General features: G+C 35.1%; 1 protein-coding gene across 1 annotated transcript in view; it reads right to left on the bottom strand.

The window, feature by feature from the left end:
- Nucleotides 1-20,407, bottom strand: part of EYS (eyes shut homolog) — a 1,591,614-nt gene that overhangs the window by 975,659 nt on the left and 595,548 nt on the right. Inside the window, exons 18-19 of the mRNA XM_053222617.1 lie at nucleotides 1,864-2,038; nucleotides 857-935 (exon numbers count right to left, since the gene is read on the bottom strand). Coding sequence (XP_053078592.1) covers nucleotides 857-935; nucleotides 1,864-2,038 — 254 coding nt within the window. The remainder of the gene's footprint in view (nucleotides 1-856; nucleotides 936-1,863; nucleotides 2,039-20,407) is intronic.

The following is a 20,407-nucleotide window of genomic DNA, read 5'->3' as shown; positions in this document are numbered from 1 at the left end:
TATGTCAGACAGAAAAGATTTGGAAGAATGTCCCATTATTCAGGAAGGCTCACAAGTTTCTCATCTACCAAATATGATCCTAAACTTCAGGTAACCGACATTTCTCAATAAATGAGGCATAAAATACCATGACTCAATCATATCACAGATTTCTGAAAACTGGTAAACAGATCTTGAGAGTGTTACAGGTATTGGTGTTCTTTACCTGTACCACCTCTTGGCACATACATCCATTATTTACTTTCTTCTTGTGATATCTGGATCAATTTAAACTCCTCTCATCCCTAGACATCCACAGACACCTGTGAGTCTCAAGACCAGAATGGGGAAGGTAGAGGGCAAAGCATAAGCCTTTTGAGGCTTCTTTTGACAATGACCACTTTCAGGAAGTAATTATTACTATTTTCTAAAATTTTTAATGTTTATTTATTTTTGAGAGAGAGAGACAGAGCACGAGTGGGGGAGGGGCAGAGAGAGCCGGAGACAGAATCTGAAGCAGGCTCCAGGCTCTGAGCTGTCAGGACAGAGCCCGATGCAGGGTTCCAACTTGCAAGTTGCGAGATCATGACCTGAGTTGAAATCAGATGCTTAACCAGCTAAGTCCCCCAGGGGCACCCCAGGACTTAATTATTGAGGGATCCAGATTGTAGAAATTGATGATAACAAGAGATAGAGGAGGAAAACTGAACAGAAGCTGTGATTTTTCACTCTGTTTAGAACAACGTAGAAATTCCAAAGGAGAAAATTGAAAGAGCAGTTAAATCTTTAATAACTGTTCATTAATTTGAAACCCATAGCAAGTAGTTTGGTTTTTATTTTAAATTACTTTAGATTTAATAAAAATTATGAAACTTACATTAATCTTGATCTCACATCTTGAGCTAGTCCATTCTGTAACACATGAACATTGATATTCAATAATGAGATCTATGCATCTGAAACACAGAATTAAATTTTTAAATAATTACGAAAATAAAGTCTAATTTCAAGGGAGTTTCACCATTTAAAGTTTTTCTTTTCTAGTTACTGTAAAAAAATACATTCCCATAAGCAACAGAAGGCAGAGTCTGTTCCTGGTTTCTTATCCTTCAAGGTGACTGGACTGAGAGAATGGATCAATTTTAATTTTTGCCGTCTTCCCCATGGCAATGTAAAGAAAGAACAGTTTCAAAGATAAACAGTATGTCTAGAGTTCATGTAGGGAACTGAAGTCAGCTATGGCCAAACTGCGTTGCAATGAGCTACCCATCCTCATCCTCTCTTCCCTGTTTACAAGGTCAGTGGCAGGACTAGAAAAGAAAAATATTGCTGCAGAGGCAGTCTGGTGCATCTATGAGCCATTCTTCTTTGCCACCTGCATCTCCTAGAAATATCCAGGGTCTCAGTTTGCATAAACTAATATTCTATCCATGAGCAGGATGGTCACTATACAATTCCATAATGTCAAACAATACCTTACATGCACATAGGGATGAAAGAACCAGTCTACTTAGGGACATTTTAAATACTAAGTGTGTGGCATTATCCCTTCACAGAGCAAATAATAGAATGTCTCATCATCTTACCTTCTACTTCTATTATTGAAAGCAGTTACCTTTAAGTATATTAAAGTCCAATTAATCCACATTTATTGAAAATTACTTTATGCTAATGAGCAGAAGTAAAAGAAGGGCAGAGATAATGTATCAGTACACTGCATTAAGTAAAACAGGCAGCATCTGTCATCTTAACTGTGCTTAGCTCTTGTTTTATGAAAGAGCGTAATTAAAATTATCTTTATCAACTTTCCCTTGACATTAAGTCTTAAATATTGTGAGTTAAATTTACTTTCGGATTTAATAATAGAAAAATAAAAATAGCAACCTTCCATGTAGACAAGGATTTGAGAGGCAATCATTTGCATTTGCTTCACAGTGTGTTCCAGAAAAGCTACTCTTGCAGTCACAGGTACAATGATTGATGCCATCAATGCCAGCTCCATAATGGAGACAGGGCTTTGATAGACCTTCATCTATATTTACTTCATTACAATTGATGCCTACAACAGAAGAGACAAGACAAAACATGAGACCATTTAAATGCAAAACTCAAAAGTTTGTTCATTATGGTAAATGTCACCAAGAAACGAAGACTCCGTCTCCATAAAGGTAATTTGACACATTGTAGCAAAGGAAAACATTTTTCAAGGTTAAACATGTTTAGAGGTCTATGAACTTGCACACTACTAATTTAATGTAAATGAGAAAAACAAAGCACAAGCTTAATCTACGTAATATTTTTTTTTTAGTGTGAGGTATTGCTTATTGAGAATATTAGTGAAGTAATGAATTATATCAAGTTGTCACTGTAAATAGTAATCATAGTTTTTTTTTTAATAATGATTCTTGACAGTTTAACATTTCTTACTGACACAAGTTAAGAAAGAGCTTGAATTTTTCTAAATTTGGTCTTGGTGAATCTGTTAACAGACTGAGATTTCTAAATGCAACCTAATTTTGGTGAAATATCTAGTGTTTTCAAAGGCCAAGTTTTAAATATTTATTAAGCACCTACCATGAGTTACCTCTGTGATCAACTAGGGGCACCAAAAAACAAAGGAAAAAAAAACACAACAAAACAAGAAAAGAGAGTGACCCTGTTAATGCAGAAACGTGATGTCAGAGGCAATATTTATAATTAGAAAACATCTGGAGAACAACATAAACAAAGCTTAATGGAAAGCTAGATTCTATTTTAGGTTTTACGTGTGAGAGATACTAGGAGAAAGTAGAGAGACAAGGTAAAAATGGTTGGAATAATCTTTTAGTCATTGTGTCCATCCCTACTGAGCACCTAGCTACCATTGATTGAGCACTTCTTGATGCATCAGGCCCTGCACTGAAGCTTTTACATATATTACCTCAGTTAATGGTCATCTAACCAGGAGGCAGATATCATTAACTCTAGCTCACTGGTGAATAAACAAGGGTTTGGAGAGTTTTAATAATGTTTTCAAGTCACACAGGCCATAACAGTAGACTGGGATTCAAATCAGTCTCCTGGAATTATGCTTGTGATCATTAGTTTAAATGGACAATTCTGCAACTACTATGATATGTGCATAAGCTACTGTGCTGAGTAATACAATAGACACTGTTAAAAACAAGACAGTAGACCCCAAAAAGAGTCATGTCACCAAACCAAGACTTAATTACAGTTTCAGCTCTCCTAGAAAAGGAATCTTAAACCAGTCAGTCAGGAATCACCTGATTGGCACTAGTTAGGTAGTCTGCCTGATAGACCTCTGTCATGCCCTAATGAGTGCAATAATCAACCTGCTTTCCTGCCTAGAATAACTTCCTAGTTTCTGCTCCCTTTGGGACATAAAAGTCTTTCATTTTGTACAGCTCCTCTGCTCCATTCTATGTATTAAATGGATCCTGCCCATTGGAATCAATTTTGGGGCAAAGTAGCTCTCAAAATTTTTAATATGCCTCAGTTTATCTTTTAACAGTTCCAATTAAAATGGTCTCTAATAGCCAGAAACATAATATTTAGCTGAGAATAAAGATAAGCTTATTAAACACGTAGTTATCATAATGCTTATAAACAGATAGTTATAAATAAGCTAGCTGGAAATAAAGAGAAGGTTATAAGTAAATAAGTTTATTACAATGAAGAAAATAATAATAATAATAATAATAATAATAATGATAATAAATAACTGATACTTGGAAAACTTACTTTGTGCCAGGTACTGTTGAGAACTTATATAGATCAACTCATTTAACCTATAATGATTTTTTGATATGGAAATTGGTCTTCCCATTTTAGAGAATAAGAAAATAAAGCGCAAGATCTCACAGCTAGTAAATGGCAGAGTGCCTGCTGTTAGCCACTATGTTATACCATCACACCACATCTTAATATGCAACAGTATGGTGTCTGTCCTAATGAGAGAGGAAACTGAGTGCTTTGGGAATTTAAAAAATGAATAACTGAGTCCATGTCTGGAAAAGAGGATCAAGAAAGCTTTGATGTTTGTGGAGAAAAGGAATCTGAGAAAATTCAGATAAATAGTTTGAAAGCGTACATTATAGGTGAGTTAGATATCTCAGCATTTGTTTGCATATCAGGAAAAAAGTTGACTTTTGGCAGATAGGCAGCCATTTCACAAAGTGATATCATAACTTAACTTTACTCTATATCTATATCTATGTAATAGTAGAATTATCTATTCAAGTTATCTAATCATATATATCTATATACGTATCTATATATATCTATATATATGGCATATATACCATATATAGAAGATTGTCAGTTTTCAAGTCAAAAGTCTATTACATAGTGGTTACTTTTTTTTTTTATCATAAATGTTATTACCTAAATAGAACTTTGGATATTAATGATGTTATAAATATAATGTGTGTAAATTGGTCAAATCCGCAGCCATATTTAAAAGGACTATAAAAACTTAGGTTCAGAATATGGATTACATAAGCATTATAGAGCACATTAGGTTATTAATAATAAAACCAAAAACGGACTGGACCCCCTTTCCTAAATCTCAGTGGCTCATCTCACACAGCTCCATGACCAAGGGGAGCATACCCACTTTACATTATCTTCATTCTGGGCCCCAGGTTAATGGAACATCTCCTACCTGGGACATTGTCATCATCATGGGACAGGGAAAAGGGCACTTGGCAAACACATACTGGTTCTTAAATCTCCCACCTACATTTCATTTGCCAAGTCACATGAGAAAGCCTATCGTAAGTGGAATAGGCATTAGCGGTCTTCCACAATGGAAAAGAACAGGTATTTATAACAATAGTAATTTTAGTGAAGACACATTAGTCATTGATTAGGACATCACAGGTTTATTGAGATGATCAAGTAAAACTATGTATTTAAAACAACTAGTCCAGGGACTGATACATATTTAACACAAAATAAATATCATTTTCTTGACAAAAAAAATCACAACTACATTGTATAAAACAAGTGATTTTGGTGTTTCCAGAGGTATCTTTCTAATTAACATGACAAGTAAAAAGTGTCTCTGTAGGACTATGTAGAATATTGGTAGAATCGGTGACAAAAATTTCAGTTAAAAAGAGATGTTCAATTCACCAGAAAAGTGTGGCGCAAGGGGTAAAATGATAAAAGGGAATTTGGCAGGATGCATCTAGCACTATTTAGAGCAGGAGACTTGATAGAAGATATTACTCTCTGCTGTTGAATTATTCTCTGTAGAGAGGGCAAGTATGTCTCAAATTCAGTGTAGCAACATCATCAACATTATCTTAGGAATTTTTCATTCCCCTACTGTTTTATTTAGTAATTATAGTATTAATTTGACTTCCTAAGTAACTTCCAGAGAGAATAAGAATGTAATGATTAGCTGACTTGGACATTCTTGTCCCTGTAAGCGTTTTTTTTTTTTTTTCATTTTTAACACCATAATCCTTCAGCACCGTATAGATTGTGCCCTCTTTTCACCTCTTTAATTCATTATATTCTATCCTTACCCTTGACTACTATGCTGTAGTTACACTGAACTTATGTCTCCTCAAAGACTTTGTTCCTCTTCCTGGCCCTCTCTTTTCCTAGATTTCACACAATTCATTCCTTCACTTTCTTCAAGTGTTTATTCAAATGCCATTTTCTCAGTGAGGCCTAGTTGACTACACCAGATAAAACTGCATCCCTTTCCATATTCACAATCACTGTTATCCTAATTTTAATATTTTCCCCCATAGCAAATAAAAATATGTTCATTTGTGTTTTTATTTTTGTCTACTTTTCCCATTACAAGCTTAACTCCAAGATGGCATGAATTTTGTCTGTCTAGTTCAATGCTTCCTTCCTTCAATTCATTGTGGAGTGTGCGTATGTGTGTGAATTTATATTTTGCTTTACACATCATTTTTGTTTTCGTTTTTCCTCAGAAGACTTTGACTCTTCCCAAACAAGAACAAAACAGTTCTTGTGAATCTGGGGAAACTGTCAGTCCTTGGAATGGTGAGAATCAGAATCTGGAATAAAGTGATGTCTCTGAGGTGTGTGCCTGAAAGGCATGTCTTATCTGTGCAGTCGAGGGGAATTATTTAATGGAATCTCTATTTTTCCCTACCTTCAAACAGAGAAGAATTCATGACAAGTTAAAAAGTAATAAAGGTGTGGAGAGTGTTAGACTTTGGTTTAAAATGATCTCCCATACATAATTACCAACATTGAGAAAGAAGGAAATACTGTTGTTTGTGACAACATGAACTTTCAGGGCAGTAAGCTAAGTGAAGTAAATCAGACAAAGACAAATATTGTACCGTATCACTTACATGTGGAATTTAAAAGAAAGAGAGAAAGACAGAAAGACAGACAGAAATAAAAGAAAGGAAGAAAAAGAAAGAAAGAAAGAAAGAAAGAAAGAAAGAAAGAAAGAAAGAAAGGAAGAAAGAGTCAAACCCACAGAAAAGAAAGAAAAGCAGTTGTCAGGGGCTGGGTGTAGAGGAAATAGGAAGAGGTTGGTAAAATCACACAAACTTTCAGCTATAAGATGAATAAGCTCTCAGGATCTAATGTATAATAACATGGTGACTATAGTTGATAATATTGTATTGTATAATTTCAAACATGTTAAGAGAGAAATATTCTCTTAAAAACAGATACAAATTCTGAGGTGTTAATTAACTACATGGGAGAATCCCTTTATAATGTACACATGTATCAAATCATGTTGTGCACTTTAAATAATCTTACAATTTTGTCAATTATACCATAATAAAGCCAGAAATAGAAATTGTATATTACCACCATAAATGGAAAAACATTATTATGTTCAAGAAATGAAAAATAACCAAAAAAAAGCAGCAAAACATAATTGTCAACCCATCCAAACTTTAAATTAGTCATCTTCAAACTATGGATCAAAATATCTACATTGTAGCATAGTTGGGAGACTTACAGAGAGTACATATACATTTCTAGCAGCATGAAGAAGAAAAGAAATGGTGTTTATAGTAACTATTATTATGACAGTAGGTTCATTTATTTTCTTTACAGTATTTGAATCTGAATGCTTTGACATTGTCTCCATAAATCCAAGCAAATCAAAAAGAAATATTATTAGTATTTGTTAGGCATTACCTAAGGCTTGCTCAAAATCTCAGTCTTAGTTCTTTGCCTACTTTGCCTTATATGCCAGATACTTCCTACTACTCTTCAATGTAACCAACACAGATTTATTGAGCATCTATCTATTTGGGGTCAGTCATAGTTCTGGACTCCTTGTTGACCTAGTATGTACTTTCACAGCATGTCTCCATCACAGTGTAACAAAAATTTTCCAAGTAATTTAATGAGAACATTATGGGTTTCATTTGACCAGAGAAGAAACATCACAATTTTTTTTTTTTTTTTTGCTATGCCTAACTTCTTTTCTTTTCTGCTATCTTGCTGTCTGCTTTGGGGCTTACAAAGCCACAAAATATATCTTAGAATAATAGTTCTATAGTTACGAAATATCAATATATCTCTAAAGAGACCAAAAGATTATATAGTTTTTAAATATTAAGAAAAAATGAGAATTTTATAGGATTTTACTTATTTCTTTTTCTTGGGATCACAGGTTGATTCTTAATCTGTTTTTTTTTTCAGCTAACAATATTTCTAGACTTAATTTTTAGACTATGCTGTCTTTTTTAAAAAGTTGGACAGGCAAAGGAATGATTCAGTGGTTATAGAAAGCTATAAAGGCAATAGAGATGCATAAACCAGGAGTAAATGGTATACATACAAAATTAAGAAACTAAGAAAACAAATCTACTAACATTGATGGTTGACAGCACATAGTTGGGATCACATTTAAAAAAAAAATTCTGCTCTCTGTGCCAGAGACTCCCAGCTTTAAAGTCATTTTATTCCCTGAAAAATATTTTTAGTAAGAATAAACTTTCAGATGTAATAGGTTTCCATACAGTTCTAGATAAAGATTTGTGTATTTGTGAATACACTAGATCTTATTTAAAATCATTTATAGAATTTCATGCCACACATCTTCTGCCCAGTGAAGTTTAAGTGCTTTTAACATACAACCCATATTATCAATATTATTTCTTTGGAAAGAAATGTTTTAATTTTGGCAAACATATCCACAACAGACAAGTTTATATTTGGAATATTTTCAAATATTAGAGTCCTCAAAAACATTAGAGTCCTTTATTTCATTAATAACATAGACAACTCCTTTTCTAAGCAGAGTATATGATACCTTGTGGAATTTGGAAGACTTCCCATGCCCCTGTCTGTGTCAAAACCTTCTTTACCAGACTGTCTCAACATGTGCCTCTGTACTGAACATTTTCATAGTAGAAATTAAAGAATCCTTTAGAGAAATAAGCCATTAAAGTATATGAACTGAGAAATGTGATCAGTAAAATATTTGTATGCATAGACAATGTTATAACAGAAATAATATATGCAAATATCTATCTATCATCTATCTATCTATCTATCTATCTATCTATCTATCTATCTATCTGTCATCTATCTATGTATCTATCATCTATCTATCTAACAAACTTTTCTCAAGTCTGTATTCCTTGTCTTACTTTCTCTCTAAGCCTTCTTCACCCAACTTTCTCCAACTGGTCAGTCTTACATGTTGGACAAGTTTTCCAAAATGACTTTTCTGATTCCTAATCCTTTTTATTTATGTTATCCTAACAAAATACTTAACCATCACTTTAGTGTCTCCTGAAATAAACGTAGTATTTTTAGCCTAAAACTATTTTCTCTGGGTCAATCGCCTTGCTTACCATTCCTCTGATGCTAATAACTACTCTAGTACCCTAGTTTAGAAACCTAATAGAATTATCTGTGGAGTTAAAAAATGTATATATAAATTCCCATATTTGAATCTCTGGGGAGTATGTCTGACAAGCTGTATTTTCAAAAACATCTCTCCAGATATTTCCAAAGCACAGCCAGATGTTATGAATCACTGTTTTCATCAAACTAGATTAGAATTAAATATTATATTTTCCTATATCTATGTTTACACACTGATAGTTCTGCCTGGAATGTTATACCCTTATCTGCTTATTGGAAGTGTGATTTTACCCAGGCCCTCTTAAAATCCTAACTCATTTTTAAATGTTTTTTTAAATATTGCCTAACAAAAATTAGCTAACAACTTTTATCAGATTATCCTTAAAGTATACTTATTTGAATTATTGTCTTATATTCCATATTTAATGATTGAGGACAGAGATCATATCTACTTATTTTTACTTCATATAAAATTCCAAAAATAAAACTTCTCATGTTGTCAATGATCAGTCTGCTCATCTAATGTTGAAAATATCCAAATTATGATGACATTTTGAAAATGATTACAACAGACATAATAGGATGATACATATGAATGACCTAATAAATTAATGCAGAAACACAATACTCACATAATCAATGGACTTAGTAATCAATGACTTTGGAAATTCAAATGGACACATCTAGACATTTATTTATTTATTTATTTATTTATTTATTTATTTAATTTAGAGAGACAGAAGCGGTGCGGGGGGGGGGGGGGGCAGAGAGAGAGGAGAGAGAGAATCCCTAGCAGGCTCTGTGCTTACAGCAGGGCTCGATCTTAGGAACCAACCCAAGAGATCAAGGCCTGAGCTGAGATCAAGAGTCACACACTTGACCGACTGAATCACCCAAGCGCCCCTATTCTTCTTTGTTTGCACTTAAAAATGCACCAGAGACCGCGAATTGGTTTTGCAACTTTAGTTCATTATAATATTAATTTTAACCAAAAAAGTATGACAATTATAAATAACTAATTTAAGCACGTATGAAATAAAGTCTTCCATAGTCTTATTTCCCAGAGATAACCATTTGGAATAGTTTGGTAAATATATTTCCAATTGTTTTAAGTATAGTATGTTGGTACTTCTTTGTCCAATGTTGTCAGTAAATAGACAAACACAGCACCAACAGCTTTACTAAGAGATCAGAACTCAGGCATAACATTCTAGATTACTGCACCAGGCAAACCACTAAGTAGCATATTTTACCAAATAAGGATGAGAGTAATAGAAATTGCAGAGAACAGGAAGATGTATATCAGCTATAGTATCAAAAACTGCTTCAACGGCAGAATTTATAGTTCTTTCCAGTCATCACCCTCTTGTATATTTACTCAGAAAAAAACCAGACACATCAGAATTTATGGGAAACATTTTTCAGATGAAGTATATTTATTTTTGAAAGTAGTTGTGGTTGACTGTGGTATATGAAGTAATGAGCATCCCAGATCTTTGTTCAAAATAAAGGAACTCATTTCTCCTGCTGCTGGAGGTGTTGCTTTCCAACAGTTTGGATGTGAATTCTTCCCCATGAATTGAATTTTCCTTGGCTAAAGGGCATTACCTTGCTCAAGTTTGGGCTCTATCACTGGTTGTTATATGGTGTATGAAAGTGACTCAATTTGGGTCAACTCTGAAGGATGCTTCAGCATGCCTGGGTGATTAACTGAGGCTTCTGTTATAACTACCTGTTAGTTCAACATCTTTCTTTCCCAGTCCTACTCTTGTTTCTCTCTAACAGGTACTATTGTTGAAAATATCCCCAAGAAGTTCCCTGCATGTAAATCTCAGTTTCATTTTTGGGAAGCCTGATTTAGGAACATTTTTCTAGGAAATGAACTTTTCCTTCACAATATTTGGTTAGAAAAAATAAAAAAAGTGTTGAAGGTAAATAAATTATAGTTATTAGCAAAACATATATCATTAATGCAAAAATAAAATTATGTGATTTTAAAGTTTGAATCTTCAAATGCCATAAAACAAGTATAATTAGATTTTATACGTTGATCTCAAGAGATGCCCTACAGTAGTATATGTTGAACTTCTGAATAAAAGTACTAACATATTAGGTGTTGGATTAAACAAGGATGGATTAAGCATTTAGTTAACAATCATTTTGCCTCTGTTCTCATTGTGAGGAAAGATTTTATGGAGATGATGTTTAACCCATGTTTATTTTCAAAAGCTCTCCCAAGAACTTTTACTGATGCTTTCTTTTTCTATCTATAACTAGCCCAAGATTGGGCAAGGAATTTTAAAATTCATTATAGTGGTCCTTAGAGCTTTGGGCATAGGACAAGTATCAATAAATATTTGATGATAAAAATGATGATGATAATGATGCTCGTTTGAATCTTGTCTCTCCTTATCTTTTTATACCTCTTTTATGAAAAGAACGGAGGCAACTCTTCAATATCAGGTCAGGATTAAATGAAAGTCTTCTCTCTCTTAGACTTCATTACCACAGGAATGTGGCCTGACATTAGAGTACTTCATAGTTCATTGGAAAAGTCATAAAAACAATTACTACACCATTAGGAGGAACTTTTAAAGAGGAGATTCAAAGTATCCTTCACAGAATTGCTAAGACAAGCAAAAACAATATTCCAATTCATGTATGTTGCTCCCTTATTGTTTTTAGATCATATCAGATGAAGAAGTCAAGAAGCATGTGAAATGAGCCATGTATTTAATTAGGCAACTATGTTGAGAGCTTTGGAAAAGTGAGAAGTTGTTCAAGGTGAAGGTATGCAGTGTATATGTAAATGCAAATAGGATATGAGGACAGATGAAAAGTGGAAGATATCAGACAAGAGAAAGTGTTAATATTCATAACAGAGGGAGAGAGATAAGTCAAAGTCCTGTTCTAATGTATAGATAATCATTTATTATCTCAGGTGTTGACTGAAACGAACATGTTAAAATATTGTCAGAACTTATGAAATTCACACATATATACCTTGGAGGACACACTTTAAGAATGATTATTGGAGGCTAGTCTGAATGAGTGCCCAGGATAGCCTACATGCAGTTAGTGTGTGTTACTGAGTATCAGCAGACTGTTGCACTCCATCTTCCAACTCATAAGGCTAAGAACTGAGATCATTAGGATTAACTTTATGGTTTATTATATATAGAGATAATTGCATACAACTCTTTGTTTCTGATTCTGCATACCTTATTTAATCTACTTCAACATCAAATTCTTATTTTATCTTATATGCATATCAAAATCTTTACATAACAAAGAAAGTACTTCAGTAGACAAGACCGAATATTATAAAAGAGCCATAAAAAATAAGTTTGGAGAAGAAAGCGATTTTGTAAAAAAAATTGTATTTTAGGCTACTTGTGTTTACCTTTAATGAAAATAAGAAAAAAATAACTAAGAAAGAATATCTTGATATGATTACAATTTGAATATGTGACAATTTCATTTTACATAAACATAGCTGATACTCAATGGGATATACTGACACATGACTAGTGTCAAAATATTGAAAAGTACAAGTAGTGTTGCCTCAGTTGGCTAAGCGTCCGACTTCAGCTCAGGTCATGAACTTGCAGTTTGTGCAAGTTCCCACATCAGGCCCCACATCAGGCCCTGTGCTGACAGCTCAGAGCCTAGATTGCTTCAGATTCAGTGTCTCCCTCTCTCTCTGTTCCTTCCCCACTTGCACTCTGTCTCTCTCTCACCCTCTCTCTCAAAAATAAATAAAAATTTTTTAGAAAACTAAAAAAAAGAAAAGTCCACGTATTTAACCACCCAATGTGACTCACATTTCTTGGCTGACCCAGGCTCTCTACTGACTATCCAGACTTCACCTCTGATAAGTAAAGGATGACATGTGGTGCAGACACATTAGGGTGTGCTTGCGTGCTTATATCAAACTGATCATTACATAATTTTATTATGACCTCTGAAGATAAATATCATAAATACATTTTGAAAAGCACCTCATATAAATTAAATGACATTTAATTAAATTTTGTTGAATTTCACTAAATTGTAATTTTTTGTATTTGGTAGCAATCAGAAGACAACCAGTCTTTTAATGCCTTTAGTAGGCCAAATTATATTTCTATAGAGAGGAAATATATCTTGAGCACTTGAAATCTTTCTTTAATAATTCAAAAAAAAAGTAAGATTAAAAGACCTACAATTATGTGACTGGCAGCTGACAAATGGAAGCACTTTACAGAGTCCTGGGGCTGTGAACAAAATGTGTGACATTTTGCAATGCATGTTTCTCTTATTTCTGACAAATCCACCAGGAACTCCACCAAGGAGATCAATGAAAAGCTCCAAGTTTTATTCTTCATTTGAATGGGCCCTAAATCCAGGGTCTTGATTAAATTTAAAGATTTTGTTTACCTCATAACCTCCAGGTTATGCACAGAGACATTCTGACATCAAGACTGATTTAGGTTCTGTGAAGCAATCTAACATATCAAAGAGAAACACTGCGGGAAAACAAAGCAAACCAACCAGTCCCTCGGCCCAAGCTGTGAACCAAGATAGAGTAGAAAATAAATGTTCCTGATTAGAAACAAGAAACCTGTTGAGCTTATAAAATTTGGGGGTTCTTCTTTAATAATAAAAAATGCAATAATGACAATAATAATAAAAATGCAAAATCATAAATAAAAATCAGGTACAGTAACTTGGAAGAACAACTTCTAGGTGAAGGTCCCTAAAGGTCAAATCAATTAGCTTCATAGTAAACTCATCTGTACTCGCTATTATTTTTAATACAGAGCTGCATGGAAAAAAATGAAAAATTTTCTAAATAATATTATTTCTACTATTCTCCATATGCCTAATTCCACAATTTACTTAAGTGGGAAGTATACTTTAAAACTAATTCAATTTTGGAGGGAACCAAGATGGCAGAACAGCATCTTTGTGTGTCTTGCGTCCATGAAATACAGCCAGACCAACATTAAACCATCCTGCAAACCTAGAAAACGGATTGGAGGATTAACACAACAATCTGCACAACCTGAACCACAGAATTCAGCAGGTACACGGCATGGAGAGGTGAATTTGGAGAGAAAGAAGCCATGGAGGGAAGGGAGCCTCTTCTGTGGGTGGAAAGAGGATGGAGATGGTGTCGGAGGGAGAAAACGGGAAAAGCACCCCTCCCCAAAAGCAGCTGGAGAGAAAGTGGAAAACTGGAAACAGCAACAGGGACTAAACTAAAAAGGGAGAAAGGAGAAAGGAGAGGGCTTAAATTCCATTAAGACTGTAAACAAGGGGAGCGCAGAGTCTACAACTCCACAGCTTGATACCTGGAGGTGCTCTGGTGGGAAGGGTGAATCCTCAGGAGCACAGTGGGGTCCTGGAGGTTCTCGGACCACACAGGGAAAAGCATCTCCACTGCTGGAAGGACACTTGGTAGAGCCTTTTGAGGCCACCTGGTCCCAGCAGACCCCAGAGAACGGCCACATTTGCTGGTGCTGGAACAAGGTCAATAAGGGTGAAACCTGGTGCCAGATGTGTGTTGTGATTTTCCATTATCCCTGAAATGCTGCTGCTACACTATCTCACAAACTTTTTCTGGGCGGGCTGGCACCTGGCTGCAGTCTCAGGGCACCGGCAGCAGCAGGGTCCAGCAAGCCTCCCTGGGTGCAGCTGACATTCGGCCATTGCTCATTTGGCCATTGCTCGGTGAGACCCTCCCGCAGAGCGGTGGAACGGGTCAAAGCCGCAGTCCTTCAGAAGTAAGGGGCCGGGGAAAACAGCAGCATCTGCGACAAACATCGGGAGACAGGTACTGTCTGGGGCCTGGTCACGGAGAGTGAAAAAGTGGGGAGTGGACGAAACCTGAAGACAGAGGATGGGTGCACGATTGCTGATCTGGGAAAACAGACTGGGTAGCCGTGTGGCGCAATTTTCACTGCTCCCGCACCTGAGCATAGGCACCTACCAGCACAGCAACAATACACCCCAGTAAGATAGCAGTGCCATATAGTGGAGAGCGGAGCCATTACGCTAAGCCCTGCCCAAATGGGCCAACTTCACTCTTTAAGAACACAAGTCTCATAGCCGGCTTAGTTTATGGACTATAAAGCTCTACAAAGACTGACTTCTAGGGGAAAACGAAGTAATTTCAGTCCTATTTCAATCTGTTAGAAAGTTCATTTATGCAATTTTCTTTCTTTTTTTTTCTTTTTCTCTTTTACACTTTTCTTTTTCTTGAATACAGAAAAAGAAAAAATTCCTTTTTATTTTCAATTTTTATTAAAAATATTTTTCTTTAATTTTTATTACTATATTTTTTACATTTCTGTAAGTTTTTTCACATTCTATTTTACTTCCATCATTTTATTTTAGTCTACATCAGTGTATTCACCTTTGCAAATTTTCAAAAATTTCCTTTTTATTTCTTTTTCTCATTCTTTTTCCTTTTTTCTCTTTTTCATTTCTTTTCTTTTTCTTGATTGTGGAAAAAGAAAAACTTCTTTTTTATCTTCAATTTCTATTAAAATATTTTTATTTAATTTTTTACTGTTTTTTTGCTATTATGTAATTTTTTTTCAAATCCTATTTTACTTTCATCATTTTATTTTAGTCTACTACAGTGTATTCACTTTTTAAAATTTTAAAACGATTTCCTTGTTTTCTTTCTTTTTTAAATCTTTTTTCTCTTTCTTTTTTTCCTGAATACAGAAAAAGAAAAAATTCATATTTATTTTTAATTTTTATTAAAAATATTTTTCTTTAATTTTTTTCTATTATATTCTTTACTTTTGTGTATATTTTTTCAAATTCTATTTTACCCACATCATCTCATTTTAGTCTACTTTAATGTACACGCTTTTTCAAATTCTCAAATGATTTCCTTTATTTTCTCCCCCCCCTTTTCTTTCTCTGTTTTGTCAAACAACTTCTGACACCTAGACCAAAACACACCTAGTATCTAGCTCACTTATTTGATTTTTGTGTGTGTGAGTGTTTTTAACTTTTAATTTTAATATTTTTTTGATTTGATTTTTTTAATTTAAATTTTTCTACCTCATTAATTACTTTTATCCCTTCAAAATGACAAAATGAAGGAATTCACCCCCAAAAAAGGAGCACAAAGAAATGACAGCCAGGGATTTAACCAACACAGAGACAAGCAAGATATCTGAACCAGAATTTAGAATGATGATGATAAGAATACTAGCTGGAGGCAAAAATAGATTAGAATCCCTTTCTGCAGAGATAAAAGAAGTAAAAAATAGAATGAAATAAAAAATGCTATAACTGAGCTGTAATCATGGATGGATGCAGCGGCAGCAAGGATGGATGAGGCAGAACAGAGAATCAGCAATATAAAGGACAAACTTATAGAGAATAATGAAGCAGAAAAAAGAGGGAGATGAAGGCAAAAGAGCATGATTTAAGAATTACACAAATCAGTGACTCATAAAAAGGAACAACATCAGAATCATAGGGGTCCCAGAAGAGGAAGAGAGAGAAATAGGGGTAGAAGGGTTATATGAGCAAATCATAGAGGAAAACTTTCCTAACCTGGGGAAAGACACAGACATCAAAATCCAGGAAGCACAGAGGACCCCCATTAGATTCAACAAAAATTGACCATCAACAAGGCATATCATAATGAAATTCACAAAATACTCAGCCAAGGAGAGAATCGTGAAAGAAGCAAGGGAAAAAAAAGTCCCTAACCTACAAGGGAAGACAGATCAGGTTTGCAGCAGACCTCTCCACAGAAACTTGGCAGGCCAGAAAGGAGTGGCAGGATATATTCAGTGTGCTGAATGAGAAAAATATGCAGCCAAGAATTCTTTATCCAGCAAGGCTGTCCTTCAAAAAAGGAGAGATAAAAAGTTTCCCAGACAAACAAAAATTAAAAGAGTTTGTAACCACTAAACCAGCCCTGCAAGAAATTTTAAGGGGGACTCTGAGGGGAGAAAAGATGGAAATAAAATGCATACATACATAAGTAAATACCAAAAGCAACAAAGACTAGAAAGGACCAGAGAACACTACCAGAAACTCCAACTCTTACAGGTGACATAACGGCAATAAATTCATATCTTTCAGTACTCACTCTAAACGTCAATGGACTCAATGCTCCAATCAAAAGACATAGGGTAACAGAATGGATAAGAAAACCAGATCCATCTATATGCAGTTTACAAGAGACCCACTTTAGACCTAAAGGCACCTTCAGATTGAAAGTAAGGGGATGGACAACCATCTATCATGCTAATGGTCAATAAAAGAAAGCCAGAGAAGCCATACTTATATCAGACAATCTAGAGTCTAAAATAAAGAGTGTATCAAGAGATGCAGAAGGGCCTTCTATCATAATCAAGGGGTGTATCCACCAAGAAGACCTAATAATTGTAAACATTTATGCACCAAATATGGGGGTCCCCAAATATATAAATCAATTAATCACAAACATAAAGAAACACATTGATAGTAACACCATAATAGTAGGAGACTTCAGCACCCCACTCACAGCAAAGGACAGATCACCTAATCAAAAAATCAACAAGGAGGGGCGCCTGGGTGGCGCAGTCGGTTAAGCATCCGACTTCAGCCAGGTCACGATCTCGTGGTCTATGAGTTCGAGCCCCGCGTCGGGCTCTGGGCTGATGGCTCAGAGCCTGGAGCCTGTTTCTGATTCTGTGTCTCCCTCTCTCTCTGCCCCTCCCCCGTTCATGCTCTGTCTCTCTCTGTCCCAAAAATAAATAAACGTTGAAAAAAAAACAACAAGGAAACAATAGCTTTGAATGATTGGACCGGATCGACTTAACAGATATATTCAGGACCTTTCATCCTAAAGCAGAAGAACATACATTCTCTCCAGTGCACATGGAACATTCTCCAGAATAGACCACATACTGGGACACAAATAAGCCCTAAGCAAGTACAAAAAGAGTGAGAACATACTGTGCTTATTTTCAGACCACAGCGCTATGAAGCTCCAAATCAACCACAGAAAAAATTTGGAAAGGTAACAAATACTTAAGGACTGAAAAACATCCCACTAAAGAATGAATGGGTTAACCAAGAAGTTAAAGAAGAAATTAAAAGGTATATGGAAGTCAATGAAAATGATAACACCATAACCCAGAACCTTTGGGATGCAGCAAAGGCATCATAAGAGGAAAGTATATAGCAATCCAGGATTCCTAAAGAAGGAAGTATGATCTCAGATATACAACCTAACCTTATGCCTTAAAGAGGTGGAAAAAGAACAGCAAAAAAAAAAAAAATCCAAAACCAGAAGAAGACAGAAAATAAGAAGGATTAGAGCAGAAATGAATGCTATGAAAACCAAAAAAACAGTAGAACAGATCAATGAAACCAGAAGCTGGTTCTTTGACAGAATTAACAAAATTGATAAACCACTAGCCAGTTTGATCAAAAAGAAAAAGGAAAAGACCCAAATAAGTAAAATCAAGAATGAAAGAAGAGAGAACACAACCAACACAGCAGAAATAAAAACAATTTTAATAGAATATTACGAGCAATTATATCCCAATAAGATGGGCAATCTGGAAGAAATGGACAAATTCCTACAAACATATACAGTACCAAAATTGAAACAGGAAGAAATAGAAAATTTGAACAGACCCATAACCAGTAAGGAAATTGAATTAGTAATCAAAAATCTGCCAAAAAACAAGAGTCCAGGGCCAGATGGCTTTCCAGGGGAATTCTACCAAACTTTTAAAGAAGAGTTAACACCTATTCTCTTGAAGCTATTCCAAAATATAGAAATGGAAGGAAAACTTTCAAATTCATTCTATGAGGCCAGCGCTACCTTGATTCCAAAACAAGACAAAGACCCCACTAAAAAGGGGAACTATAGACCAATTTCCCTGACAACCATGGATGCAAAAATCCTCAACAAGATATTACCAAACCAGATCCAACAATACATTAAAAAAATTATTCACCACGACCAAGTAAGATTTATACCTGGGATGCTGGGCTTGTTCAATATCCACAAAACAATTAACGTGATTCATCACATCAATAAAAGAGAGGACAAGAACCATAAGATCCTCTCAATAGATGCAGAGAAAGTATTTGACAAAATACAGCATCCTTTCTTGACAAAAACCCTCAAGAAAGTAGGGATAGAAGGAACATACCTCGAGATCATAAAAGCCATATAGGAACAACCCAACGCTAATATCATCCTCAATGGGGAAAAACTGAGAGCTTTCCCCCTAAGGTCAGGGACAAGACAGGGATGTCCACTCTCGCCACTGTTATTCAACATAGTATTGGAAGTCTTAGCCTCTGCAATCAGACAACACAAAGAAATAAAAGGCATCCAAATTGGCCAGGAGGAGATCAAACGTTCACTCTTTTCAGATGTCATGATACTCTATATGGAAAACCCTAAAGATTCCACCAACAAACTCCTAGAACTGATTCATGAATTCTACAAACTTGCAGGATGTAAAATCAACGCACAGAAATCGGTTGAATTCCTATACACCAACAATGAAGCAACAGAAAGAGAACTCCAGGATTCGATCTCATTTACAATTGCACCAAAAACCATAAAATACCTAGGAATAAATCTAACTAAAGAGGTGAATAATCTATACGCTGAGAACTATAGAAAGCTTATGAAAGAAACTGAAGAAGTCCCAAAAAAAGGGAAAAAATATTCCATGCTCCTGGATACGGAAGAACAAATACTGTTAAAATGTCGATACCACCCAAATCAATCTACATATTCAATGCAATCCCTATGAAAATAACACCAGCATTATTCACAGAGTTAGAACAAATAATCCTAAAATTTGTATGGAACCAGAAAAGACCCTGAATAGCCAAAACAATGTTGAAAAAAAAAAAAAAAACAAAGCAGGAAGCATCACACTCCCAGACTTCAAGAGGTACTACAAGCTGTAATCATCAAGACAGTATGGTATTGGCATAAAAAGAGATACTCAGATCAATTAGAGAACCCAGAAATGGACCCACAAATGTATGGCCAACTTGTCTTTGACAAAGCAGGAAAGAATATCCAATGGAATAAAGACAGTCTCTTCAGCAAGTGGTGCTGGGAAAACTGGACAGCGACATGCAGAAGAATGAACCTGGACCACTTTCCTACACCATACACAAAAATAAACTCAAAATGGATGAAAGACCTAAATGTAAGACAGGAAGCCATCAAAATCTTCCAGGAGAAAGCAGGCAAAAACCTCTTGATCTTGGCCACAGAAACTTCTTATTCAACACATCTCTGGAGGCAAGGGAAACAAAAGCAAAAATGAACTACTGGGACCTCATCAAAATAAAAAGCTTTCCCACAGTGAAGGAAACAATCAGCAAATTAAAAGGCAACTGACAGAATGGAAGAAGATATTTGCAAATGACATATCAGATAAAGGGTTAGTATCCAAAATCTATAAAGAACTTATCAAACTCAACAGCCAGAAAGCAAATAATCCAGTGAAGAAATGGGCAGAAGACATGAAGAGACACTTCTCCAAAGAAGACATCCAGATGGCCAACCGACACATGAAAAAATGCTCAACTTCACTCATCATCA

This window comes from Acinonyx jubatus, chromosome B2 (genome assembly GCF_027475565.1).
Source record: "Acinonyx jubatus isolate Ajub_Pintada_27869175 chromosome B2, VMU_Ajub_asm_v1.0, whole genome shotgun sequence".
Classification (NCBI taxonomy): Eukaryota; Metazoa; Chordata; class Mammalia; order Carnivora; family Felidae; genus Acinonyx; species Acinonyx jubatus.
This window is presented reverse-complemented; position numbering and strand designations above follow the sequence as displayed.